The sequence below is a fragment of the Podarcis melisellensis genome (assembly GCF_964234715.1).
Source record: "Podarcis melisellensis genome assembly, chromosome: 9".
NCBI lineage: Eukaryota > Metazoa > Chordata > Lepidosauria > Squamata > Lacertidae > Podarcis > Podarcis melisellensis.
In genome coordinates, this window is record NC_138541.1 from 18,035,383 (window position 1) to 18,062,724 (window position 27,342).

The 27,342-nt window shown below is 41.5% G+C and overlaps 1 protein-coding gene across 3 annotated transcripts in view; it reads left to right on the plus strand.

Annotated features, from left to right (window-relative positions):
* The first annotated feature begins 47 nt into the window (after positions 1 to 47).
* Positions 48 to 27,342, plus strand: part of SMARCAD1 (SNF2 related chromatin remodeling ATPase with DExD box 1) — a 44,886-nt gene continuing 17,591 nt past the window's right edge. The window contains exons 1-9 of one of the 3 annotated variants that reach the window (XM_081924855.1): positions 48 to 309; positions 9,472 to 9,810; positions 11,847 to 12,015; positions 15,963 to 16,119; positions 17,036 to 17,099; positions 18,260 to 18,351; positions 19,240 to 19,323; positions 21,126 to 21,210; positions 25,717 to 26,111. In XM_081924855.1, coding sequence (XP_081780981.1) covers positions 9,558 to 9,810; positions 11,847 to 12,015; positions 15,963 to 16,119; positions 17,036 to 17,099; positions 18,260 to 18,351; positions 19,240 to 19,323; positions 21,126 to 21,210; positions 25,717 to 26,111 — 1,299 coding nt within the window. In that variant the 5' untranslated portion in view covers positions 48 to 309; positions 9,472 to 9,557. Of the gene's footprint in view, positions 310 to 544; positions 570 to 9,471; positions 9,811 to 11,846; positions 12,016 to 15,962; positions 16,120 to 17,035; positions 17,100 to 18,259; positions 18,352 to 19,239; positions 19,324 to 21,125; positions 21,211 to 25,716; positions 26,112 to 26,390; positions 26,779 to 27,342 lie in introns of those variants that run through there. The other 2 variants (XM_081924854.1, XM_081924856.1) reach the window with 2 other exon arrangements.

Here is a 27,342-nt window from a genome sequence, read left to right on the forward strand (position 1 = left end):
GGCGCCGCTTTGGGGTACAATCCTCCCTTTCTTTCTCTCTTTTCTCAACGCCCCCTCCCCCCCCATCCTCCCGGCTCGCCTCTCTCTCTCGCCTTTCTCTCCCCTCCGTCTCTATCGTTCGCCTTGCCGAGCTCGCTGGCTGAGGCCGGCCTTCGCCGTCATTGTCGCCGCCGCTGCCGCCGCCGTCATCCCTTCGGCACAGCCCGCTCTTTTTTTCCCTCCCCCCTCTTCCCCTCCTTTTTTGCCGTCGCCGCTGGCCGGTGTCGGCGCTCTGGAAAGGCTCGCGCGCCTCCTCGGAGCGGGGGCGGGGTAAGGAAGAAGCACCCGGTGTTGTTGTGAGGGGGGAGGGAGGGAGGGAGAAAGAGGGTGGTGGGGGCGGCGCCGCCGGCCCCCTTTTCCTCCCCCTCCCCCATCTTTTGTTTGCCTCACAGGCTATTTGCTCCACGGGGGGAGCGAGGTGGTTTGTGAGGAAATGTGCCTTAATCTGGGGCGGAATGTCTTCCTCATCCTTCCCAGGCGACAAAAGTGGCGTCGTCCCCCCCCTTTCTCGCGAGGGAAGATGGTGGAAGGCAGGACGACTATTGTGTGGGGAAGAAGGAGAAGCCGGGATTTGGAGGGCCGAGCGATAGGGGGGCGTTGGGATGTGTCTGTGTGCAGACTCTCGGAACCTAAACCCCCGAAGCATTGGGGGGCCGCGGGGTATGTGTGTGTTGAGAGATTTAAGGCCGGCCGGATTATGAAGGCAGAAGGAAGCGCTGCCGAGCTAGTGTTTACTTAGAATGGAGGTTGTACTCCCTGGTCCTGAATGGGGTAACTGTGCCCCTGAATGTGTGCAGCCTGGGAGTCATTTTGGACTCACAGCTGTCCATGGAGGCGCAGATGAATTCTGTGTCCAGGACAGCTGTTTACCAGCTCCAACCGGGACGCAGGCTGAGACCCTACCTGCCCATGGACTGTCTCGCCAGAGTGGTGTATCTCCCGCTTGGTCTACTGCAATGTGCTCTACGAGGGGCTACCTTTGAAGGTGACCCAGAAACTGCAACTAATCCAGAATGTGGCAGCTAGACTGGTGACTGGGAGTGGCTGTCGAGACCACATAACACCTACATTGGTTCCCAGTACATTTCCGGGCATAATTCAGTGTTGGTGCTGACCTTTAAAGCCCTAAACGGCTTCAGTCCAGTATACCCAAAGGAGTGTCTCCACCCCCGTCGTTCAGCCTGAACACTGAGGTCCAGCTCCAAGGACCGTCCGGCGGTTCCCTCGCCAAGAGAAGCAAAGTTACAGGGAACCAGGCAGAGGGCCTGCCCTGTGGAACACCCTCCCATTGGATGTCAAAGAAATAAACAACTATCAGACTTTTAGAAGACATCAGAAGGCAGCCCTGTTTAGGGAAGCTTTTAATATTTGATGAATCATTTTATTTTAATATTGTGCTGGAAGCCACCCAGATTGGCTGGGGAAACCCAGCCAGGTGGGTGGAGTATAAATAATAATAATAATAATAATAATAATAATAATAATAATAACTTCTTCTATTATTATTATTATTATTATTATTATTATTATTATTATTATTTAAAATATTCCCTGTTCCCCCCACTCCTCTCCACGCTCACTCTTTCTGTCGCTCTGTGTTGCTGTGTGAGCAGATTGCTAAAAAAATGTCAAGGTGTGTGGAAAATTGAAGAGATATTGCCTGACTTTGCATTTGCTTTTATCACTAGTGAGCAGCTCTCAGACATTGATGCTTTGGTTGAGATTCCTGCATTGCAAACAAGGGGTTGGACTAGATGACCCTTGGGGGTCCCTTTCAGGCAGATCGAAACCTCAGCCTGATAAAACATGAGGAAATCACAATTTAAAATTGCCCTTTAGGGCAGTATACAAATATAATTTGTTAATTTGTATAATTAACAAATAATAAATTTAATAAATCGTAATTAAAAAAACACACAAGTGCCTAAAACTGCCTCACAGCTGGAATCCAGCATTTTAAAGTCAGTACAGATTAGGACGTTTTCCATTTGTTTTGTTTGAATGCTCTATGTGTTAGGGAGGATGCTGCCTATCTAACTGTTCAGAAGCAGTTTAATATTGGTTTAGGACCCTAACTCTTTTCAGTAGGCACCCTTAGTGGTGTCCTGTAGCTATGGTGCTTTCACAAAAAATAACTTTATGCCAATTCTGTGATACCACGCAATACTTTGGTCTCTGCTTGGAATGTGTGGATAACAAGCCATTGACTCAATCCAGTTGTAGAGTAAAGCCAGTTTATTGGTATTCCAAGAAGCTGAGGATGATGAGACAGCAGGGCTGATGATTAGAATGAATAGTGGAAGATTTGTAAATAATATGACTGAACACAAGTAAGATTTCGTTTTCAGTCATTCTTCATTGTGGTGATGAAAGTGAAAAATACTGACTTTTCCATCACCATTGTGTTTTCTCAATGTCATCCAGTAGTGATTTTTTTTGGGGGGGGTATAGACACTGGGTTGCAAAAACTGGAACCCTTGAAGGCCCACTGAACAGCTTGCTTGCACATTTCAGTTATAAAGTTGCTTGCGTATGTGCTGACTTGGATACTATAGATTTGATTTGAAATAGATGGGACTAGAACAACTTGAAGACAGTACTACTCTTTGCAGGATTGAGGCCTACCATATGTTCTAGTGATCATTGCCCTTCCTAGTTACTAAAATTTGTCTGGGCTGGGCTGGAACTATGAATCTCAGATGTGGTCACCTTTAGAAACCAAATGTAGACCTAAATGTGGGATAGTTACTGTCCAGTTACCTGCCATTCATGAACAAGATGCTGGAGTGTGTGATGGTTTTTCAACTCCAGGTAATATTAGATGATGCTGATGATCTGTTTCAGGCTGATTTGGAAACAGCCTTGATTGACCTGGTGGATTAATTGCATTGGAGAATGGATTGAACGGGTGGAAAGTCCAGCCCATGGCTGTCAACCTTCCCTTTTTTTGTGGGAAATTCCCTTATTCTAGCGCTGCTTCCTGCTGCTGTCCCAGCTTGTTAGATATCTCGTAGACTGTCCCCGGGACAGGTGAGGATGCTTATCCCTTATTTTCAAATCTGAACGTTGACAGCTCTGGTCCAGCCCTATGTGTTATTGACCTCAGTGTCTTTCAGTGCTATTGGCCTTGGTATTTTCTGAACTGTTAGTATGGGTTGGGCTGAGGAGGCGCAGTGTTACTGTGGCTTCAGTCCTTTTTGGAGGATAAGTCTTGGAAACTGATGCGAGGGAGCTTCCACTCTGCTTTATACAGTGGTACCTTGGTTTAAGAACAGCTTAGTTTATGAACAACTTGGAATGAGAACGCTGCAAACCCGGAAGTACAGTGGTACCTCAGGTTAAGAACTTAATTCATTCTGGAGGTCCGTTCTTAACCTGAAACTGTTATTAACCTAAAGCACCACTTTAGCTAATGGGGCCTTCCACTACAGCCGCGCCGCCACTGCACAATTTCTGTTCTCATCCTGAAGCAAAGTTCTTAACCCGAGGTACTATTTCTGGATTAGCAGAGTCTGTAACCTCAAGCATCTGTAACCTGAAGCGTAACCCGAGGTGTTTTGATTTGTGAACTTTGCCTTGGAATAAGAACATGTTTCGCTGCCCGTTGAGTGTGTTCCATTTGTAAATTGAGTCCCCCGCCGCTATGGGAAAGCACGCCTTGGTTTAAGAATGCTTTGGTTTAAGAATCGACTTCTGGAATCGATTAAGTTAGTAAACCAAGGTACCACTGTATCGGTTAACATATGTGGTGCATTATAATGAATACAGTGGTACCTCTAGATACGAACAGGATCCGTTCCGGAGCCCCATTCGCATCTAGAAGTAAACATAACTAGTGATGACACATCTGCGCACGCACGCGTTGCTTTTCGCTGCTTCTGCGCATGTACGTGACGTCATTTTGAGCACATGTGCAAGTGGTGAAACCCGGAAGTAACGCACTCCATTACTTCTGGGTTGCCGAGGAGCGCAACTCGAACGCGCTCAACTCGAAGCGTATTCAACCCGAGGTATGACTGTATGTGTAGTGGAGCATCTTGACTCTCACACATTCAACATTGCATGAAACCATTGGGGGAAGTTTCCTGGAGGTTTGGGCTAAAGTATCATCCCTATGCAGCAGACACTCTACCTCCATATCATTTCCATCTATTCATTCCATGGAGGTTATGGAACTCTTTCCTCACTGTCTGGAAGTGGTTTAGAGCTGGATAAGAGTGAACAGGCTGGGGCTTAATGCAGACAAGGAAATACTGTGGGGTGGTAAACAGAGTTCTCTGGATGGAAGTTTGCCATTGTTAGATAGGCTTGCAGTCCCCTGAATGATGAAGTATGGAGTGGGAGAGCTTTGGACTCAGCACTAAATGGGGAAGTTCAGGTGGCAGGAGTGGCCAAATGCTTTTTACCAATTTAGGCTGGTATGCCAACTTTGACCCTATTTAGAGAGGAGAGACCTTGTCTTAGTGAACCTTTCACAAGTGATAACCAAGCTGGACTACTGTAAAGCATTCTGTGTGGGCCTGCCTTTAAAGATGGTTCAGAAACGTCAGTTTGCAGAAAATGCAACATACTGAGTATTGGTGAGGGCTGGTTGGTCAGAATGTGGTAAACCTATGATCCAGTTCAAAGTGCTGGTATTTAATTTATGCATTTATATCCCATCTTTTTCTCCAAGGAGCTCAAGGTGGTGTGCATTGTTCTCTCCCTTGTCAATTAATCCCCACAACAACCCTGTGAGGTCAGTGTCTGGCCCAAGGTCACCCAGTGAACTTCATGCCCAAGTGGGGATCTGAACTCTAGTCTCCTGGGTCCTAATCCGAGACTCAAAGCACTGCACACCTCCCTGGCTCCCTTAAGGCCTTAAATGGTTTGTGGTCAGGTTACCTGAAATAATCTTCAGTATTGGGCTGCTTGTATCAGGGTCTCTACTTGTGTGCCCATTTGTGAAAGCAAATAAGCAGGTGGGGCACAAGGGATAGGGACTTTACGACAGTGGCCCGACACCTGTGGAACCCGGCTTCCATGGAAATACATAAACCACCTTCACTTTTTGCAGACCTTTAAGCAGGCCCTACATTTGCCATTTCATAAATAAATGTTTTATTGGGTTGCTGTATATCATCATCATTTTATTTGTATGCCACCTTTCCATAGCTAAAACCATGTTCAAGGTGGCTTACAACATTAAAGGATTTACATAATTACAAGCCTAACAAAAGTAGTAATAAACAATAAATAAAACACATCAAATATAGACAGCCAAACTGAACAATTGCCACATAAATTGATAATAAGATCTAAAAATAAGGATACAAAAAATAATAATAATCAATAACAGCAACAAAATCCCCCAGCAAAAACCCATAAACAATATCCCAACTGCATTAGTTTTAGTTATCTGATTTCATTCATACTGGGACGAATGTTGTTTGCAGTTAGTGCTTATGCTAGTTCTCTTTGTTTAGTAAAGTTATTTTTATGGTGTGTTGTGGGGTTTTTTAAGTAACCATTTTTATTGATACTTATCCAAAGATATATGAAAGTTCATACCCAATACAAAGTATCTTTTTATAATACACCAGAATAAAAGAAATACTTTAAAAATCTAATCTAAAAGGAAACAGAATCACAAAAGAGAAGAAAGTAGGGGGAAAGGAGAGAGTGGGATGTGTGTGTGAAAAAAAGGTTAAAAGACTTCCAGTTCTCTGTCCTTCATCTAAATATTGTATAGTATTCATTCATTAACATCCAACTGTGCTATTTTCTTTAAGCCAATATTTTGTCAATCTTCAAATCCAGATATGACAAGTTCATTTTCTCATTCATTCAAAATGTTCATAAGAAATTTCCAATCTTTAATAAATGTCAATAATGATTTTTCTCCAATTAAACACGTTAACTTTGCTATCTCAGCTATGTCCAATAATTTTACTAACCATTCCTCTATAGTGGGTAGGGCTGTATCTTTCCATCTTTGTGCATATAACAATCTTACTTCTGTAATCATATATTAGAATAATTTTCCACAGTCCCTTTTCAGTTGTGCATCCTATTAATTAACCCTAAAAGAAAAAGTTATGGCTTCAATTGAATATTAACCTTTAAAATCTGCTGGATACAGCAGGTGTTTTATAGTTTTAAAGTTACTGCTGATTATATCTTGTGAATCTACATGTTGGAAATAATTTTGAGGGGGGTTGACCTTAAAAGGTAGCCTACAAATATTTTAGAAAGGTAAGTAATCATAGTATCCTGTGTTTCCATGCTTGCCATAGAATAGGGAAATTGTCTTCTGCAGCCTGCATGGAAATGCAGGGTATTAATTGCTTAACAGGTGTGGATTGCCTTCTGCCCAACAGGCTGGTGGAGAAAGCGAAATCCATCCATTGTCTGCCAACCCACTCACGTACCTTGGTCACAGCTGACCAGGGTGGTGACTGAAGCATATGTGGCACACATTGTATAGTAAAAAGGCACAGGTGAGAGCACATAATAATGCCTGCCATAGGGCAGCAATTGTGACAAATAAAATATATATGCCCTCTTCCATTGCATCATCAAGTAACCATCCTGCAGAGCTTTTCCAAGGTGAAAATATCAAAAACCCTCAGAGGCTTGTTGTGATAAATTTGTAAGTCACTTTAAGGGAAATATGGGCAATTAATAAAACTCTGGGGGAGGTTCCAGATCACCAGCTAATCAAGTTGTATGGGATCCTTTCATGTTCTTGTGGACAAGGCACTTGAAGGCGTTTGGCCAGCTTCGTGTGCTGTTGATCCTTGCTCATTATGACTTATGAAAGCTAAATGGAGAGATTGAATTGGGGGTGGGGGGTGTCCAAGAAGATGTTAAATCTTCCCTTCTGAAGGTGTGTGAGAGATCCACCAAGGTGCATGAGAGATCATGGGCAAGGTACTGGAGATAGTGTTCAAAATTAGCCATGTACCAGGTCTGTTTTGTGACCGGGAATTGTCTGTGAGCAATTTGAGAAGTCTTGTGGCCATGAATGCGACTGAGATTCAAGGTTAAAACTGCAGGTGCTGAGGGCATGGGAGAAGAAATGCCTCCCTGCCCAAGTCCAAAGTAAAATCTCTGGCTGTTGCCTTCCAACTCCAAGTGCACTTTGCCTTGCTTCCCCTGCCCACCCCAAAATGAGATCATTGCTGCAAAATGAAAGTGCTGTAGATCACTGGTAGCCAGGCATGCTTGGAGTATCCTGATCACCTGAACCCATTTGAATCTGGTTTCAGTCCCAGTATTACCGTAGATTCTGGCGTGTTAGGCGACTGGGCCTATAAGACGACCCAGTCTTATAAGCCCAGTCTTATACGCTGGGCAAGAGGAAGCTGCCTGGTGCGGAGCCCGCCGCTCACTGTGGCAGCAGCTTCAGCAGTCTCTGTGCCGAGAGGAAGCCGCCTGGCGTGGCGCGGAGCCCACCACCCACTGCTGCGTCGTCGGCAGCTTCAGCAGACTCCGAAGCAGCAAGCGGGAGGCGGTCTCTGCGCCAGGAGGAAGCCGCCTGGCGCCCACTGCTGCCTCGGAGGTAGTATCCGGCGTATAAGATGACCCCCAACTTTTTAACCTCTTTTCCGGGGTTAAAAAGTCGTCTTATACGCCGGATCAGTGACACAGCCAGGAGGAGTGTGAACTTGCTGATTCTTCTTTAGTTCTTGACAGCTTTCAGTATCATTGACTGGTATCCTCCTGGTGTGGCTCTGTGAGTTGGAACTTAGAGGTATGGTGTTATTGTGGTTTCCCTCCTACCTGCAGGACTGTTTCTAGAAAGTGGCATTGGGTGACTACTGCCTGACTACCTGGCACTTGCACCATGGTGTATTGCAAGGTTCCATCTTGTCCTCATGCTTGTTAACATCTATATCGGCAATGGGAAACCTTTTGGACAGGGTGCCTGTCTGCCAAAATCCCTTTCCCCCCAATTTCAGCTGGATCTCCCTCCCATTTTCTTTTATGCCCAATCTTTCTTTGATCTTTAAAGAGAGAGGGGGAGACTCCCAAAGGCTTTTGAGAGTTTTGCAGAAGGCTTTGGGAGTCTCCCACTGCTTTTTACGATCACAGCAAGGCCCCCTTAAGATTTTAATGTCAGCCTTACTACTATGAACTCCTCACTTAGGCTCCTTCACCTCTGTTTGGAGTCTCCAGACCACACAACGACTGCCACCTTTATTCCCTCAGGAGTTCTAATTCCGATAATTTTCTGCACAAGGCAGCAGTCACCACAGCTAAAGTGAAGCACCTTTAACCCATCCTTTCTGCTGCTGGGGAAGGGGGCAGAGATTTAAGGATGGAATTTACCTTGTTTGGATCATTTCCCCCTGTATAGGAGTGGGATGGGGTGAGGTGAGGAAGATCCAGCCTATTCAGACTTCCTCCCAAAGAAGTAGGGAGTAGGGAGGCACTGAAACAGCACTTTGAAGATAAGCATTTTAATATAGTAGCCATGCCTCCAGTGGCAAAGTGCCATTTGAATCAAACTTCCTTTTTCTTGAAGGATGGGGGAGGCTGGTTCAAACAGTGCTCTGCTTCTCCTTTAAGCAGGTGTAGAAAGAGGGGGAAAGTAATGAGTGGAGATTTATTCCTGCCACCTGGACTGCTTAGCCGTTGCAGCCTGTGTCACTAGCAGATGCATGGCTAGGCATGGTTTGGGAAAAACAGCCTAGTGAGCCTAGTTGACCCACAGACTGAAGATTCCCCACTCTGATCTATATGAAGCATCTGGGTGAGGTCATCCAGGGATCTGGGGCACAGCATTATCAATATGTGGATGAATCCCAGCTCTAGTTCTTCTTTTTCATCAGAATTGTTGGAGACTGTACAGGTTAACTGGGAGGCACTAGTGAGTTGCTTAAGAGCCTTCATGTGTCTTGGAAGAAAGTAGATGACCTGTTCTAGACAGGATTGCACTTTCCTTGAAGTAGCAGGTTTGAAGTCTGGGGATACTCTTAGATCCATCAGCATCACTTGATGCTGAGATAGCATTAGTGGAATAGCACTTCTTTTTCTAGCTGTGGAAACCTGTCATAGCCCAGAGTAGAGGTAACTGTGGTTGTTCTTTTTCTGTGCTGGCCTTCTGGTTATGGAACTGCCCCTGGTCAGAAATGTGGTTGATGTCTACATTGGCAATAGTTGGAGATACATTTGTACACTAAGGCATTTGGGAGTGTTGCCCATTTATAATTGGAGACTGCTTTGTCCTCTTTTGTGCATGGCCTAACTTTTTACTGTGTGTTTTATAGTTTCAATAAATCTTAAGTTTTATAGGTGTAAACTACCCTGAGGTTATTCATGACCCAAGACAGTATAGAAATTTATTGAATGAATGCCTACAAATAAGGATCTTCCATTGTATTTTCTTGCTCTATCATGTATCTCCCACCTCACCCTTTGGGTTTTGTTTTGTTTTTATATCTCTAGCTACTCTTGATTTATATGGTGCTATCGTAAGCCCGAGGGATTTTAAATTGAACTCCATAATCTGTGACAGAAGTGGAAGGCCAATCATGAGTCTGCTTAACCTGGACCGCTTTCGCTTTGAAAGGAAGTCATGTGTGGAGGAAGAGAGTGCCCCTTCCCCTGGCCTTTCTGCAGATCAGGAGGAGGCTTCTTCTACTTCTTTGGATGCAGTAGATAAGGATACCACATGTTCTCCTCCTTCAAAAGATGGTGCTGCATCTGTTGGTGAAGAAAATGACAATGTTCCTGATCACATTAGTAAACCAGCCACCCCAGCATCTGATGTGTCTGAGAAAACGGGTGAGTTCTCATATATGTGATTTATAAATGAAGGGAAGGTCTATATACAACCAGCTTTGATTTAGTCTACAGTACTCGTGCTGACAGCTTAGTGTTTGATCTTCACTCATACAGCTGGATGAAGTTTTGATAGCAATGTGGCGGTTGTATCTTGTTATATCTTTTACAGCTCTAATTTCTAGAGCATTCTTTGAATTCCTCTAGTTATGTGCAGAGTATTCCTGTGGTTGACAAGACATTCATTTTCTCTGGTATCAAATATCATGTTCTCAAAAGCATTTAGGAAATCTGGGTTAATTAAGAACTTGCAAGAAAATCCCATAGGGCTTGACCCTCATAACTTAACATTCAAACTGCTTTGCCAACATCCTGATCCATTGAAGTTGTTTTGGTAGGAAAACAAAGCAGACAGTCCTTAGCTATTATCTCTCTCCCTCCCCCCCCCCCGAAATGATCATTGACTGTGTCTAACAGGGCAGCTTAATTTGGAATGTTCACACTAAATTTAGTCTGTGGACTGTATCTCAATGATACAGCAGTATAGCTCAGTGACAAAGCAAACTCTTCTGAATGTAGAAGGTCTTGAGCTCCAGTTGCCGCAACTTCACCTCAGATTGTGGATCTTGGGGCTGGAAATACTTCTGTCTCAGTCCTTGGAAAGCTGCTGCCAGACAGAGTACGCAGTACTCTCAACCAATTATTTTAGGCTAGACTATAAATAAAATGCCATGGAAGTAATGGTCCAAGTGCCATAATATCCCTGAATTTAAAGCAAACAAGCTAAGTAGAAATCAGAATGTCAGTTGTGCTATGGTGATAAGAGCAATGGAAAGTTTGTCTCTGTACTGTGGACAGATGAAGCAAATAACAATGTATGGACATGCAAAAATAGCTATGGCTTTGGGATTAAGAGCAAGCTGCAAGAATGTTTGCTTCACCCCTTGTGCTGTCTTGTGCAGCTCTATTCCCTATTCTCTATCCTGAATCAGTACGATATATGACTGTTGCTTGACCCTGATGAGTTTAATATGTCTCTAATTAGGCTTGGTGATGGTCATATGAAGCATTAAATATTGGTGTGGGGGGAGCATGTGGTGGTGTTGTCTGATTACTGTAGTATCCTGGTTTTACTTTTAAACAGAGCAGGTGTGTGAGCTGCATTATTCTAATTCAAAATCTACTGCTAAGTTGCAAGTTATTTCTTGATATTTTTTGGGGGGTGGGGTGTCATCCCCCCACTCCAATAAATATATCTAGTTCTAAGATCCTGTTACCATATGGCAGTACAATTTTACTACGGCGGTGGGGGGGCATGCCACAGCACCCAGTTTCAAAGTTTACTTTTCCAGTGTCAGTCACTTGCTCGGGGTTATAAAAGCTCAAGATTTATTGAAGTTTCCATCAAACACCTCTCAAGCACTTTCAGATTATTTAAAATTTATTTCCAGTAAACTTCTGTCAGGCAGCAATCCTATTTTGCAGCTGCTGTTCTCCTGTGTGTGCTGCTGTCTTTCTCATTTTGCCTTCATGCCTCCAGGTCAGAATGCTTTAGCCCTGAAACGGAGCCATGGATGGAACCATAATCTTTTCACTTTTGCCCCTACCTGCTTTTAGGGCTGTTAGCTGTTTCAAGCAAGAGCATAGCAGAACACAGAAGCCCCTTCTTTCCATTTGATGCCAGAATACCTGTGCAGGCCACACTGTAGTTCTGAGCCTACATAAGGCTGTGATTTTAGCCCATGTGTGTTCACACTTTTCTCAGCAGCCATTGAGTTTGGAGACATGCTGAGTTTTAAGGATGCCACAACTATACCACCCAACTATACCACCTTTAACACACACGTTTTCAAGGCAGTAGAAAAACTCATTAACTTAGATTACATAATTCTTAGACTAAACATGGCCCCAAAGCATATTTCTAATTAATTTGGTGTAATCAGCATGGCCACTTCTGATGATACCTCAGTCATAGTAAGACTTGTACTCTTGTTTTTCTGTAACATGTGGCTTTTTTATCCTTTAAAATGCTTTGACAGATGATTCCAGTGTTCCAGAAACCCCTGAAGCAAAACGGACAACACAATCATCTTTTTTTAAGTGTCAGAAAGATGTTATTGAATTGTCATCAGAAAGCGAAGAAGAAGTGGCACCAAAATACTCCCGTATAAAGCAATTTGCTGCTCCCAGGAAGGATGTGATTATTATGTAAGTCTTAGTAATGCCTGTTTATTTATACATATAAATTCCCTTATTGATACTCATAAATTGATATTAAGTCCATATTTCTGATTACTACTTTCTTACAAGCACATATTTGTGTGTGGGGGGGGGGGCGTTTGGTATAAAAAACAATAAAGCTTGTTATCATTAACTCCATGAGAGCTCCTAAATAGGTTTCATTTCATTGCATGTTTAATTTGTATATCGCCTTTCTATATTGCCATACACAAGGCAGTTTTCAAGCCAAAGAAGCAACAAAATATACAAAATCTATTTTACGACTGTCTGATCCAACGCATATGTCATAATAAGAAATATGGCTTAAAATAAACAGCTTTATCAAACAGCATGAAACTATTAATCCCATGGTCATGGGTTTGAGCCCCACATTGGGCCAAAGAGTCCTGTGTTGCACAGGGTTCTGCTAGTTGATCCTTGAGAGCCAGATGACACTGGAGAGCCAGTGTGGAGTAGTGGTTAAGAGCAGTGGACTCGTAATCTGGTGAACCGAGTTTGCGTCCCCATTCCTCCACATGCAGCTGCTGGGTGACCTTGGGCTAGTCACACTTCTCTGAAGTCTCTCAGCCTCACTCACCTCACAGAGTGTTTGTTGTGGGGGAGGAAGGGAAAGGAGATTGTTAGCCTCTTTGAGACTCCTTAGGAAAGCGGGATATCAAATCCAAACTCTTCTTCTTGTGGTCCCTTCCGACTCTGTGATTCTATTCTATTCTATAATAAAGCAATATTCAGTATTCCATTGGAATCTAATAGTGCACAATAAAATTGACTCTCAAAATACCAGCAAATAATTAAACAGAAATTCACTCTCAACAATAACAATAAATCCTTACTAAATTATGATCAATAAAAATCACAGTACTTAAAAATACCACAATACAGTTTAAAAGAATTAAGTAACAAGGTTACATAACTTGTAAAATGATTAATCTCTCCCCACCCCACCAGCTCCTCTCTTTCTAATTGCTTTGCTGATCTTCAAGCCATGACCTGGGGGCAAGGAAGCTGTTGAACAGATGAACTTGATTGAGGATGGAGGAGGAGGGTCTTTTGCCCTTCTTCACACTTCTAGCCAGAGGAGCTGGCAGGGCACTGAGGTAGCTGTTTAAACGAGATGGAGTAGCAGGTGTTATGACTACTCACATCTCCATGCCTCTCTTGGGAGCAACCACGTATAAGGTGGCCTTACAGGTTACTATGACATTGAGAATTCTGGTGCCTTGGAACTGAAGGCCTGAGGGAAGGCGGTAGTGGGCAGGATGGATTGATAAGTAAATCAATCAATCCATCAAGGTTTTTGCCCTGTAACTCACTCCTAGGTTAGAACTATCCACTGAAGAAAATGAATGTTCATAGTAAGTCCAAAATTCATTCCATTTTCACCAAGTTTACCATTTCATTAGCCAAAGACTGTAGGTCCAAGAACATATATTATTTACTTATTAAATTGGTATGCCAGCATTGATCTCAGGACAGTTCACAGCATAAAAATACAAGAAAACAAAACACATAATAAAAACATAAATAAAACAATCACACCAGCATAATGACAAACTGCCCACTCAAAAGGGTTGGTTGGATTGTAAAATAATGATCTTAGGTACTGCAACATTACTATTTAAGTTACAGATAGGTAGCCGTGTTGGTCTGCCATAGTCAAAACAAAAAAAAATTCCTTCCAGTAGCACCTTAAAGACCAACTAAGTTAGTTCTTGGTATGAGCTTTCGTGTGCATGGTATCTGAAGAAGTGTGCATGCACACGAAAGCTCATACCAAGAACTAACTTAGTTGGTCTTTAAGGTGCTACTGGAAGGAATTTTTTTTGTTATTACTATTTAACATATACAGTGGTACCTCGGGTTACATACGCTTCAGGTTGCATACGCTTCAGGTTACAGACTCGGTTAACCCAGAAATATTGCTTCAGGTTAAGAACTTTGCTTCAGGATGAGAACAGAAATCGTGCTCCGGCGGCAAAACGGCAGCAGCAGGAGGCCCCATTAGCTAAAGTGGTGCTTCAGGTTAAGAACAGTTTCAGGTTAAGAACAGACTTCCGGAACAAATTAAGTTCTTAACCCGAGGTATCACTGTATTCAATAAAGTCCATAGAGTTAAAAATAAGTGAATCTCAGTTATTGAAACAAGCATTATTTATTTTAAAATCTCTCCTGATTATAGATGCATTCCTCCTTCAATCTGAATTTTAAATGCATCCATTGTTTTTAACTATGAAAAATAATTCTTGGTATCATTAAATAAATTCTCAAAAAATACTTTTTTATATGATACATGGAGCATTTTTTATTGTTTCCATAGAGCATTGTTTAATTATGTACTTACTTTTTATGATCTTTAATTACACAGCATCTTCAAGAAAAAGATATTATAAATGACAACAACTTGATAATTAGATGAGCATTTTAACATGTCCTCAGGCATTCGGTTTTATAAAAAGATTTGGAAGATAATGTATTATGAGTTAAGTTTTCAAATAAATGAATGGAGTTTTGAAACTACTTTTTATCTCTTGTAATTAATGCATTTAATTCCTTTTCCCAAGGCAACGCTAAGGCAAATTAACAAGTGTTTAACACCTCTTGAAAAGGGCTGCTTCATTTCACTGTGGTCAGGTGTTGCGGTTCAGAATCAACTTCCTAGCTGAGTGTGTAAACTAGATGGTATTCGATAAGGCCTTATTTCTCTTTGTTAATAATTCTGTTATTGCTCAAGTGTACTTGAGTGACTCCTGTAAAGTATTTGCTGTGCTCATGAGATAGAGAAAACGAACTTCTCAGTCAATAACTAGGCCTTCCTAGCGTGTTCAGAACCTTTTTTGTTGAACAAAGGAACTAACCTAATCTTTGTAGCCAGTCACTTATGGCCATTAAGTGGAGCTACTTACGGAAGCATTAGGTGCTTCCAGTCCACATAATTATTGTCAGCCCACAGAAGCATCTCTTTTGTTGATCAGAGTCTGCTCAGTCTATGCAGGGTACCCAGTGTGATGCTGTTGATCTCCCAGTTTCCATTAGCCCTGGCCAAACTTGGTCAAGGATGATGGGAATTATAGTCTATAACAACATCTGGTCAATACCACATTGGATATTCCTGTACAACCACTTTTGTGTGTGTGACAGATGCATATACATATTGTCTAGGAATTCTTGTATCAACTGTGCTGTACAACCTATATGATTTTTAAGAGCTTCACTGTGTACCTATGAAATCTTATAAGCTATCCACACACACTCTTGAGTAGATGTAACCTTAAAAGCCAGTACGGTTGGAATACAGAAACATTGGCACAGAACAATGTAGAGTATAGGTAAATTAGTTTTGACAATATTTTTGAGATTTCTTAGATGCAACTCAGAATGTTCAGGGATGGGTAATGTTGCATGGGGTAACTGGCAATTTTCTTGAAAGCTACTTTGACATCAGAAAGGCATAATCTTAGAAAATTAGGTTTCACCTTCTTACAGAGAAAATGTTGCATCTGCTGCAGCAGAATACTCCAGAGAGGAATGCAGATAAATTCCCTAGACAGAAACGTAGCTTATAAACAGCTCCTGTGTTGGGTAAGTTTTTATGCTAAGGCTAGAGCTAATTGCTTGCTTTCCCAAGGCTCTTGACAGGGCAGCTGGTTTTAAAAGTTAGATTCCAAAGGAGTAGCCCTATCAGTCTTTTTGCAGTAAAAAACAATGAAGAGTGTTGTGCACCTTAAAGACCAGTTTTAAGATGGTATACCCATTCAGAGATTACAGTTCACTCAATCAGATGTGTCCATGAAATCCTATGACGTAATAAATTTGCTGTTATTCCTACCAGTGCTACTGTGTTTATATATTTATAGAAAATGCAATACTACGGTGCTTGACTAAAATGGTGTACATATTTTTACCATGCACGACAGCTCAGAGCCTTCAGATAGTGAAGAGGATGAAGGCAAGCCATCAAAATCTGTTAAGGAAAATGAAGAAGAGGAGGAAGAGGAGGAGGATCTGAACTATTGCAAACTCCAAACACTAAAGGAACTCTTTCCACAAAAAAGTGACCAAGAGTTATTACAAGTACAGTAATATACTTTTGAATTGTTAGCTAATTTGAAAGGAGCACCAGTCATAAAATATTGTGAAGAATGAATTACAATATTTAGTCTTAAAGCAGTGTTAGTGTACACTTGGAAGTGAGCTACTTACTCTCACCTTCTCACTCATTCTCTCACACACTGTGACTCAGGGAGTTCTGTTTTCAAATCTTGCATTTTCTGTGAACAGAGTAGGTGATCTTGGATAGGCAACTCTTCTATATATAGTAGCCTGAGAACTTAGTCTCTTATACTATCTACCTTTCATGAGTTCATTCGTATTAGTATGTATACTCTTGCCATTTTGTCCTATAAAGTGTGATCCCCCCCCCAAGGGCACATAAAAATGATTAGAAATGCAATCCATAAAATAATAGCTTAAGTAAATGTTATTTAAGTAGAAGCTTAAAGGCTTGCTGAGGTGGTCCATGGAAAGCTCTTTGAAACTCATAGCAGCATATAATCATTAAATAGTGCCAGTGAAAGAATTGTAGAGTGGGCATGCAGAATGTAGCAGCTTCCTGAGAATCTCTGCTTTCCCTCTGAAACAAGTTTTTGACCCATTGTGACTGTCATGATGCAGTTGAAATAATGTGGGCAATGTCTCCTAACAGCTCAGAAGGCAAATGGATTTCCAGTGGACTACAGTGTATTGCATAACTCCTCTCCCTTTATCAGTAGCAAGTTTTCCCAATTTGCATAAATTGTATGGATTGCAGAATTCATATCTTTTGGGGGTGGACAATTTGAATACAGAAGAACTTTCAAAAACCATGCATAGGATTTCACTGTAAATTCTTCAGAATATAATTGAAATTCCTCTAATTTTAATAAAGAAATGTTTGTTGACTTTTTTGTCCTCTCTCTCTCTCTCTCTCTCTCTCTCTCTCCCTCTCTAGCTGATATCATCTACTGCTACAATGGATGAAGCTATAGCTGAAGGCTTAAAGTTGAATGAAGAAGGTAAGAAGTACTGGTACTTTCTGTTAATAGTTTCCAAGCAGTTTTTTACCTAGCACTTCAGCATTGGCTGGCACAGAAAATGCTATGCAATTCCTTTTTGTTTTAACCACTCTAAATAATTTGATGTCATCTGCAAATACGGATGCCCAACTAGTTACCCTTAACCCTAGATTATTTATGATCAAGTTGCAAAGCACTGGTGCCCATACCATCTTTGCCCATACCCATCTTTGGGGACCTAACTGTCTAAGGCCCTTCATTGCTGATTCATAAATTCCGATATAATTCCATCTACAAAGCATTTCTATGCTTAATTTTGCATACGTTCACATGAATATTGGTTAAGTTCCATTTTGTGTACTCCATTTGCTTCATATTATCAGGATCAGTTTGAAGGCTAGGTATTGGCAAATGCAGTGGTGATCTCACTTGTGATAGCATACAGATAAGTTGGTATCATCTGTGGAAGTCAGTTCTACTGAAGTTAAGGGGACTTGCAACACACTCTTGCACATATTAACTGAGAAGTAAGAATTATCTACATAGTATGGTCTTGGATTTTGGCTACAAGTTATTTCAACTGTACATCTCTTGCATGTCTCAAAATGGCATTTCTTTCCTTGTTTGTTTTTGCTCCTTGGCTTCCCCTTCCATCCAATTTTCATTTTTTTAAAAAACTGAAATTTTACATCTTTTTATAGCCTCTCAAATGTATATCTTTTTTAACAGCAAACTTTTGTGAAAAACATTTCGGCTAGTCGTCCTGTGTATAAAATAATAGACATGAAGAAACATGCCTGAACATAAGGGCATGATTCCTTTGATTCTGAGCAAGTTTTAAAAGAAGGAGGAATTTCTGAACATCTGCTATTTTTTTTTGTCTCAGTGGGTTTGTGTGTGTGTGTTTGGTGGATGGGTGGGAGAGAAAAAACTGGCAAAATTTTATTTATTTTATTTCTTATGAACTGCCAACTCATAACAAAAATGTTAGTATACAATAAAATTTCTGCATTTTTTACTGTTTGGTTAATTTGAAGTAAAAAACAGTTTTTGGTTTTGATTAAAGGGCATTTAGATTAATTGCTAAGCAACAAAGTGCTTTGATACTGGACTGCAAGAAGTTGCCAATTTTTTTTTAATCCCCTTTTTAATTTCAAAAGGCAGCTCTCGCAAAAGGAAACTTGAAGAAAGTGCCAACGATGGTACTGAAGATGAGGATGACCAAAATACGAAAAAGAAAAAGCTTGATCCTGTAAGTAGCTGGTTGTAACTTCCTTTACATACAGAACCCCAAATTAGCACTCGTTGAGTAAACACCTTGTCAAGATTTTCCATGTGTGCTCAGTTCCTGAGCTAATTATTTATGAGGTGAGTGCTAGAGCATTGGAAATTAAACGTTCTCCTAATCATATCTCTTTCATACACTGAATTTTAATGCATGACTTGGTAGCCACATGTCCGAGTTAGTTCACAGGGGGAAATCACAGATGTTTGGGCAGCTTCAATTCCTCTAAGCCATTTTGTGTGGCCTCTGACCGCTTTCTTTCTAAATACACAGATGAAGTTTTCAAACCTTAAGTGTGCTGAAAATAATCTTGGTGAAGACATTAATCCATATCTGGCTACAATAAGTGCCGCTGATGAATCTGGAGGTTTAGCTGTATCTGCTACACCAGGGATAGGGTACCTTTTTTCAGTCTGAGCACCATGTTACTTTATGGGCAGCCTGCCAAGGGGCCACATTCTGGTAATTGAGGAAAAGTGAGCAGTGCAACAAGTGTAAATTTTTAACATTTGTACAGTAGGCAATGTCCGACAAATACTCACACACTCTTCTCTATTTTCTACCCAGGCAAGTAAAAGGCATTATCAGATTTGAAGGACTTTTCCAACCACACAAATACTTGAAGGAATGTGTGAAGCAGGACTAGTGGGGGAGGGAGGTTGGGGCAGAGTTGTGAAGGACAGTTAGGAAGGCTTGCAGGGGGCTGCTTTGGCCCCCAGGCCTGAGGTTTCTCACCCATGGACCACCCACAATTGTGGTTCCTTCAAGTTACCTTTTTAATTCAGTGGGCAAGTATGTTGTCTAGTTAGTGGCGTAGGATAAGTCTAAAATAAATGAATCTTTTCTGAACTGTAGTTGCAGAGTCCTGAGAATCAATGGGAAAAGCGTGAAAATCTAGTAAGCAAACTGCACAAAGAATTTCCCAGCTTGGATAAAGAGGTATGTTACATTCAGCCAAAAATGTGTTGTATATAACCCTCTTACAAAAATTAGTCCACATTCTAGTTACTGTTATTAGCTCTCTTCCCTTTGCATAGGAATTGTGTAAAAGTGACTTGATCACGAGTACTTTTTTTTAGGATACTCCATTCCATTTTCCCCCATCCCCAGTTTTCCATTATCCTCCCTCCCTTCAGATACTCAGCGCTCATCAACCCTCCCTTTAAGCCAGTGATGGCCAAACTTGGTCCTCCAGCTGTTTTGGGACTACAATTCCCATCATCCCTGACCACTGGTCCTGTTAGCTGTCCCGGGCGATCTTAAAATGCTGGCGGGTGGCAGCGAAGGCTTCGCTGCTGACCCCCAGCATTTTAAAAGCCCCCGGGACAGTGGAGACTTCTCTGCCGTTTCTCCGCTATCCCGACGGCTTTTGAAGGCAGGCGGGGGGGAGCAAAGACTTTCGCCCTCCGCCGGCCTTCAGAAGAGGTCCAGGACCGCCAGCATTTTAAAAGCCCCCGGGACAGCGGATTTTAAAATGCTGGCAGGCGGCAGCGAAGGTTCGCTGCCGTCCCCCAGCATTTTAAAAGCCCCCGGGACAGCGGAGACTTCTCTGCCATTTCTCCGCTGTCCCGACGGCTTTTGAAGGCAGGCGGTGGGGAGCAAAGACTTTCGCCCTCCTGGACCTCTTCTGAAGGCTGGCGGGGGGGGGGCGAAAGTCTTTGCTCCCCCCCCCCCGCCAGCCTTCGCTGCCGCCCGCCAGCATTTTAAGATCGCCCGGGACAGCGGAGAAGTCTCCGCTGTCCCGGGAAGGCAGGCGGGGGGGAGCAAAGACTTTCGCCCCCCGCCGGCCTTTAGAAGAGGTCCAGGACCTCTTCTGAAGGTCGGCGGTGGGCAAAAGTCTTTGCTCCCCCCCGCCTGCCTTCAAAAGCCGTCGGGATAGTGGAGAAACGCGCTGTGCTTCTCCACTATCCCGGAAAGGCAGGCGGGGGGGAGCAAAGGCTTTCGCCCCCCGCCGGCCTTCAGAAGAGGTCCAGGACCTCTTCTGAAGGCTGGCGGTGGGCAAAAGTCTTTGCTCCCGACGGCCAGCATTTTAAAAGCGGTCCGGGATAGCGGGAAAGCGCAGCGCAATTCCCTGCTATCCCCGACCACTTTTAAAATGCTGGCGGTGGGGAGCAAAGCCTTTTGGCCCCCGCCGGTCTTCTTGGACCTCTTCTGAAGGCCGAAGGGGGGCGAAAGGCTTTGCTCCTCACCGCCAGCATTTAAAAGAGGTCCCCGGAGATTTCCCTATGGGCTTTCTTCTTGCGAAGCAAGCCCATAGGGAAATTCGTCTTGCGGAACGACTCAAAAACGGAAAACTCTTTCGTCTTGCGAGTTTTTCGTTTTGCGAGGCGTTCGTCTTGCGGGGCACCACTGTAATAGTATGTGTAATAATTGAGCAATCTAGGAATAGATTCAGCAGTCAGTCCACATTATGAGCTAGAATAGACAGTTAATATTACAGTAGAAGATAGTGTTGTAAAGAAATAATGTGAGGCATTCTTGAATTTGGAGCTAGTGATCTGGAGTACTTTCAGCTTTAATTGTTGGATAAAATGTAAAGGTAAAGAGCAATTTTGTACTGGGCAGTAGTAGCCACAATGTATATTGTATGTTCTCATAGTTGCTGTAAATGAGAAGGTTCCTTGATTGTCTTCTTTGTTTTTATCTGCATAGATGTTTGTCTAGTTGTGATAATACGTTGATATTCATAGGCTGTTAATTCTGTGACTATATAGGATTTCTGCTTACTGTTTCTTAAATAGGAGCTGAGAGATGTACTTCGGGAACACAACTGGATATTTCAGGAAGCTTTTGAATCTTTAAAAGTATTCATGGAAGATCATGAGGGTAAAGAGTATTTCGTTTTCACACACACACACACACACATTTATATATATATATACATACACCCATATAGGCTTTATCATCCCAAGGAGTTACATGTCCTGTTGTAAATAATATGTGAAATATTTTTAAATGGAAAAAATGACCAAGTCAGATGCTGATATAAGAATATATCTTTTATTATCAATGATTCTGTGATGGAGTAAAAGTTGAGGAATTCTAAGTAATGTAAGGCTTGAGTGACAATTGTGGGCAGAACTATTGCAGTGTATTTTCAATCCTGCAATTTCTTACCATTTGGTGAGAGCCTTGTGGATGTATGCCTAAGGTCTTCCTAGACCAGGCATCCCCACACTCGGCCCGCCAGGTGTTTTGGGACTACAATTCCCACCATCCCTGACCACTGGTCCTGTTAGCTAGGGATGATGGGAGTTGTAGTCCTAAAACATCTGGAGGGCCGAGTTTGGGGATGCCTGTCCTAGACAGACTTCAGAAATTGCTGTTCCTGCTTGCAGTCTCTCACTCATGTCAAGCAACACTCTGAAATGTTCTCTGACTTCCCACAAATGACTTCAGGAGAGGCTTTAGTGATGAAGGTTCTGCTATGCAACAAAGAGCCCAAAATGATATGAGCAGAAGCAACTTAGCAGCATTGCTCTCTTCCCTGCCATTCTTTCTGTTTCTTTCCTTTTCTTCATGTTTTCCTCCCCAACTAGGGATCTAAGATTGGGAAGGGTCACAGCTCAATGGCAGCACACATGCTTTTCATATAGAAGGTCCCAGATTCAATTCCTGGCATCTTCAGGTAGGGAATAAAACAGATTCCTGTCTGTAACTCTGGAGGGCTGCTGCCAGCCAGTGTAGACTGTACTGAGCTAGATGGACCAGTGGTCTGACTTACTATCAGGCAGCAACCTTTGTCCCTAAGAGTGGAGCTGCAGTGTAAGCATTCTGCATATTTCAACTAGCCACCTTCATCCTGCATTAGTGTCATTGTACTGCTGCTATTAGAATTAAAATATTTTAAATTGTAAACTGATGGAAGGAACCTATCTAATTCTTTGTAGAATACTTAATAGAGACTGCCATATCACACTGCCAAGAAGGATGCAACATTTTTCACATCCTCCCTTTCTTGATTGTTACTAAGCACTACTTCTGACATTCAAATGTACTGTTTCCTGAGCTTTCAAGTCAGTCTTGTTGGTGATCGCTGATGCCATTTAAGTAGACTTTCATATCCCTGCTAGAGAGCTGCCATAAAGCCTTTTGATTCTACCAACATATTCTCTGCTTGATTTTTTTAAAAAAAACAACACCATCAGCAGATCAAATTGCTAGAAAAGCAACAACAATAAAAATGACTGCAATTTGTTGTTTGTTCTAGAATATACTTTGCAGTTACCAGTTGAATGAGAGCTTTTGTTGTTGTCTGATTTTGTGTTCAAAGCTGATTATTTTAGTTTTGGAGGCATCTTCAAAAATAGTATAGTGATTTCATAATGACCTCTGCTTATTGACTTCTGCTCCATTTACACAATGGGGTTTTCCTTCCCTCCCCTTCAGATTCCTGTAGTAATAATAATAATAATAATAATAATAATAATAATAATAATAATAGATTTATACCCTGCCCATCTGGTTGGGTTTCCCCAGCCACTCTGGGCGACTTCCAACAAAATATTTAAAATACAATAAAACACCAAACATTAAAAACTTCCCTAAACAGGTCTGCCTTCAGGTGTCAAGTCAGATAGTTGTTTATTTCCTTGACATCTGATGGGAGGGCATTCCACAGGGCAGGTGCCACTATTGAGAAGGCCTGGTTCCCTGTAACATCACTTCTCACTGTGAGGAAACAGCCAGAAGGCCCTTGGAGCTGGACCTCAGTGTCCGGGCTGAACGATGGGGGTGGAGACACACCTTCAGGTATACTGGGCTGAGGCCGTTTAGGGCATTTAAGGTCAGCGCCAAGACTTTGAATTGTGCTCAGAAACATACTGGGAGCCAATGTAGGTCTTTCAGGACCGGTGTTATGTGTTTTTGGCATGGGAAGCTGTGCAGGAAGGCTTGTGTGGGCAAGGGTACCTTCTGCTTGAGCTAGAGGACCTTGGGATCCAAGCCCAAGTGATGCTTCCAAATAAATGTGTTTGCATTCCAAGCCTAGGTCAATATCCAGAAGGATCTTATATACATGTGCAAGTGCTTTCATGCATGTCTCTCCTCCCTGCTCTGTGTTAGAGGTAGTTCCCGAAGTTCCCCTAGGACAGTTTTGGGAACCACAGTGATTTTCTCATGGCTCAGCACCTTTGTAAATCGGATCACGTTTTATATAAATAAATTGTTTTGGTTTATAGTAATGCGCTTAAAATAGTAAATTTATGTACCGAGAAAGTGTTTGGGAAAGAGACTAGGCTTGAGCATCTTGATTATAAGTGTCTGGAAGATAATTGCAAATAACAAGAGAAATACTGGAACAAATTCGTTTATTTTAAAATATTTCCTGCCTTTCTGCTTGTCACTGGCTGGTTGAACTATGTAAAATGTCAGTATCCTGGACCCTAATTGTTACCGCAGCTGCTGTGGCTGCTTCAGCTGCTGCATTTCTGCAGTAGCCATGGGAAGTGTTCTATAACAACCAGAAATGGGTAGTACCAGATATTTTTTGTACTATGGGCGTGGGGCATCTCTTCTCCTAAGCACTTGAACAATTTGAAACTGCTGGCTTATTCCAGCAGCAGGGGACTTAGGAATGTCCTGTGATGAACAGTGATGTACAATGCCCCCTCAAGTTCTCACATGTTACTGCTGGCATTCTGCTTGCTACTCTTTTTAAAAATTGCATTACTCATTAAATAGAGGCATAATATTTTAGGTACCTTATAAAATGATGAGCACATTTAAAAGCTGAGGCCAGGATCCAAATATTTGTTTGTGTGAACACAGGAACTTGTAGCAGCCTAGTAGAATTTTTCATTTCAGCAGCATACTTACACACCTTACTCTCCATCATCCCCAGAAACACACAATGTCACAAAGTCCTGTCATTTTTTAAAGCAGTTTGCTATATGTGTGAGGAGCTGCTCTTTGAGAAGTACAAGTCGAAAAGCTTCTTATAGCTCACCGTTTTTGTCCTGACCTTGCTACATTAGAACACCCTACATTATCTATTCTGGCATCTGCAAAAAGACTCCTTTAACTTTTATTTTAAGTTTTGTGTGAACTGAATTAATTGCTGTGACTCCATAGTGAGTGTTCCACAAATACACATTACCAACTTTTATTTAGGAATATATATGCTTGTTATATTTGTAAGCCATCCATATAACATAGTTCCCTAGGGTGGTTTATAGACCTATTAGAAATAAAAAAGCAGCCCACAGTTTAAACAGTAAAAACAATTATAATTAATACAAATTAGAGCAGGGAAACCTAGAGAAAACCCAGCTTGGACATAGCAGCTAAAACTATTTAAAACTGTCAAAAAGATAATTTGGTTCAAGAGTCTAAAAGAACCAGATAAAAGTAGCCTTTGTAATTAAAAAGAACAAAAAGATAAGCCTCTCTAGGGACAGGGTAAGAGGAGGTGAGCTGTCTGAAAAATGCCCTTTTCAACTTCTGTTGTTAAATATAACAATGTACTGCTACTTGCATTCCATTTACGTCTAATAAAAGTCTTTAATGTACACTTATACTGTAATAATAGGTGAAATAGCTAAGCTGACTTTCCTAACAAGGCTAAAATACAAATCCCTTTTATTATGGAACTATTTACTGTTTTACAGTGAATTCTTCTAATATAATTGAATTATTTAACTCTCCTTTAAGCAATATTTCTTACAACTATGAAATATTAGAAAGTAGCAAAATATTAGGTTACATGACAGCTCAAACTATGTCTTCTCAGAAGTAAGTCCTATTTAATTCAGTGGGGCTAGGATTTCAGCCTAAGTTACCTTATTTCCAAAAGAACTGAATTTGAGATACTGAAAATGTTTCATGACTAAGATGTCTTTAAAAGTACAGAATTGCAAAAAGTGTTTTAAATAAGCAATACAGGCATGTTTTACTGTTGCTGAATGTGTCGTCATTACATTAAAACAGATTTGGGTACAAAATAACACTTCTTGCTTAAAACTATTAACAGGTGTCCTGTTCTGCAAGACATTAGTGAAAAGCAATGGCTGTTTAATGTCCTGATTTAACCAGTTAATATTTATTTAGAGCTTGAGAAGAAAATGTCTGTTACTCCTCCTGTATGTGATACTAACAATAATATTTAAGCTTTTAAATAGGATTGTGCAATGTTCTGTTATGATTGTCAGATATCAGAGCAGCACAATGCAGTCATGGGAATAGTGCCAAATATTGGATAAAATGTTTTTGAGTAAGGAAATGGAAGCTTATTCCATAAAGTAGGCACTGGTTCTGTGCAGCTCTCCCCCCCCCCATCATTACTGTCTTCTTGTAAGTTCTCTCTTTGTTTTGTTTTTTTTAATGCCTATACAGATACCCAATACCCCTCCAAAAGTGAAGTTTCAAATGGAAAGGGGGTCTCCGTTAATAACAGCCATTATCGCCAGAATGACACTAATGTGAAGCTCAAAGAGAAATCCTCCACACGAACTGAGAACGGCTTCAGAAAGAAAGATAAAAAGAAAAAAATCTGGAGTACTAAAAGGGACTCTCAAGATTTGGAGTACGAGTCTGCTTCGGAAGCTGGCAGCTCCCTTGATGAGGACTACGGTGGTAGTGATGATGTGATGGAGGATGGTTACAAAACTAAAATTCTTAGTTTCCTGCAAGATGCTTCACTGGGTGAACTCACTTTGATCCCCCAGTGCTCTCAGAAAAAGGCTCAGAAGATAGTAGAGCTCCGTCCCTTTAATAGTTGGGAAGCTCTGGTAAGTCTGCATTCATTCTTTAATATATATATATATATATATATATATATATACAGCAGGTAATATAGTCAAGGATGCCTTAAATCCAAAAAGACATAGATGGGTGGCCTTTTCCTGATTAGGCTAAAACACTATGCTCATTCTAAGCCAATAGCATTTCAAATAGTGTCAGATGACCTAATTTTGAATGAATTAAGGGGTGATTTTCCTGAAAAACCCAAGCTGATTGGCTGGCAACACTGTCACTCACTCTTGAGCACCGAAACTTGGTTCATTTCACTGTAGAAGAAGAATTTAGAGCTTTCATTTGGGAAGCTGTTGTTTGCTAGCCTGTTCTGATCTGCTGCAGCCGAGAAACCATGCAGAAGGCAAGAATGTGGCAGTATTTCTGCTGCAACTACTTCAGAGAATCAGCAACCGACTTCCAGGGTTGCTCCATGATTGAAGATGCCAGGATGGATATTTTAAGCTTCACTGACGAAACGGTTCCTTTGATGATTTTTCTGGTGGTTGTTCCTCCTTTTAAATCTTTATGCTCTGTCTTTTTAACACTGGTTTTATTAGCTGAGCAATGTGGCCATTTTATGGAGTGCTATAGCTTACAGTTTTCAAAAGCAATGTCAGAAAACCTTAACATAGGAAAGGAAAGAATAAAACCTAGCTAATGGTGAGTACTTGGTACGGTTTCCCAGTCATTGGACTATTTATTTTTCAAATGTTTGCTATAATTGTGTGCTTCGAGCTATGTATGTTCCAGGAAAGTAAATAGCCTCTAGCCAGAGCAGTCTGATTTTGTGTTTGAAAATGCTAATAATTCAGAAGAAAAGTTGTGGAATTACAGTATTTTTAACTTTGTGATTTCTGTTTGATGTGGTTTTAGAGAAATAGTAGTAAATGGGCCCTTTTGACAGTTAGGTGTTGTACCGACTGTATTTTTTAAAGTAGTATTCTAGGTGGGGGGGGAGTTGATGGGAATTGCTTTTTTATGTATATGTTCAGTTTTGTTTTGTTTTGATTTTAAAAGACCCCTATTATATATGCTGTGTGCTAGTGCTAGTGGTCTTTTAAAATAATGGTGCATTTCATCATTAGTTCCTAGGATGACTTGGTCAAGTTTTCAAACTTTTATATTTTAAAGAGTGTACGCAAATTCACAGAAGTGCAGCTTTACTGAAATGCTGCTCCGGAGACTGTTTTGCCTGAAGCCTTTGACTTTGAACAGAACATCTGT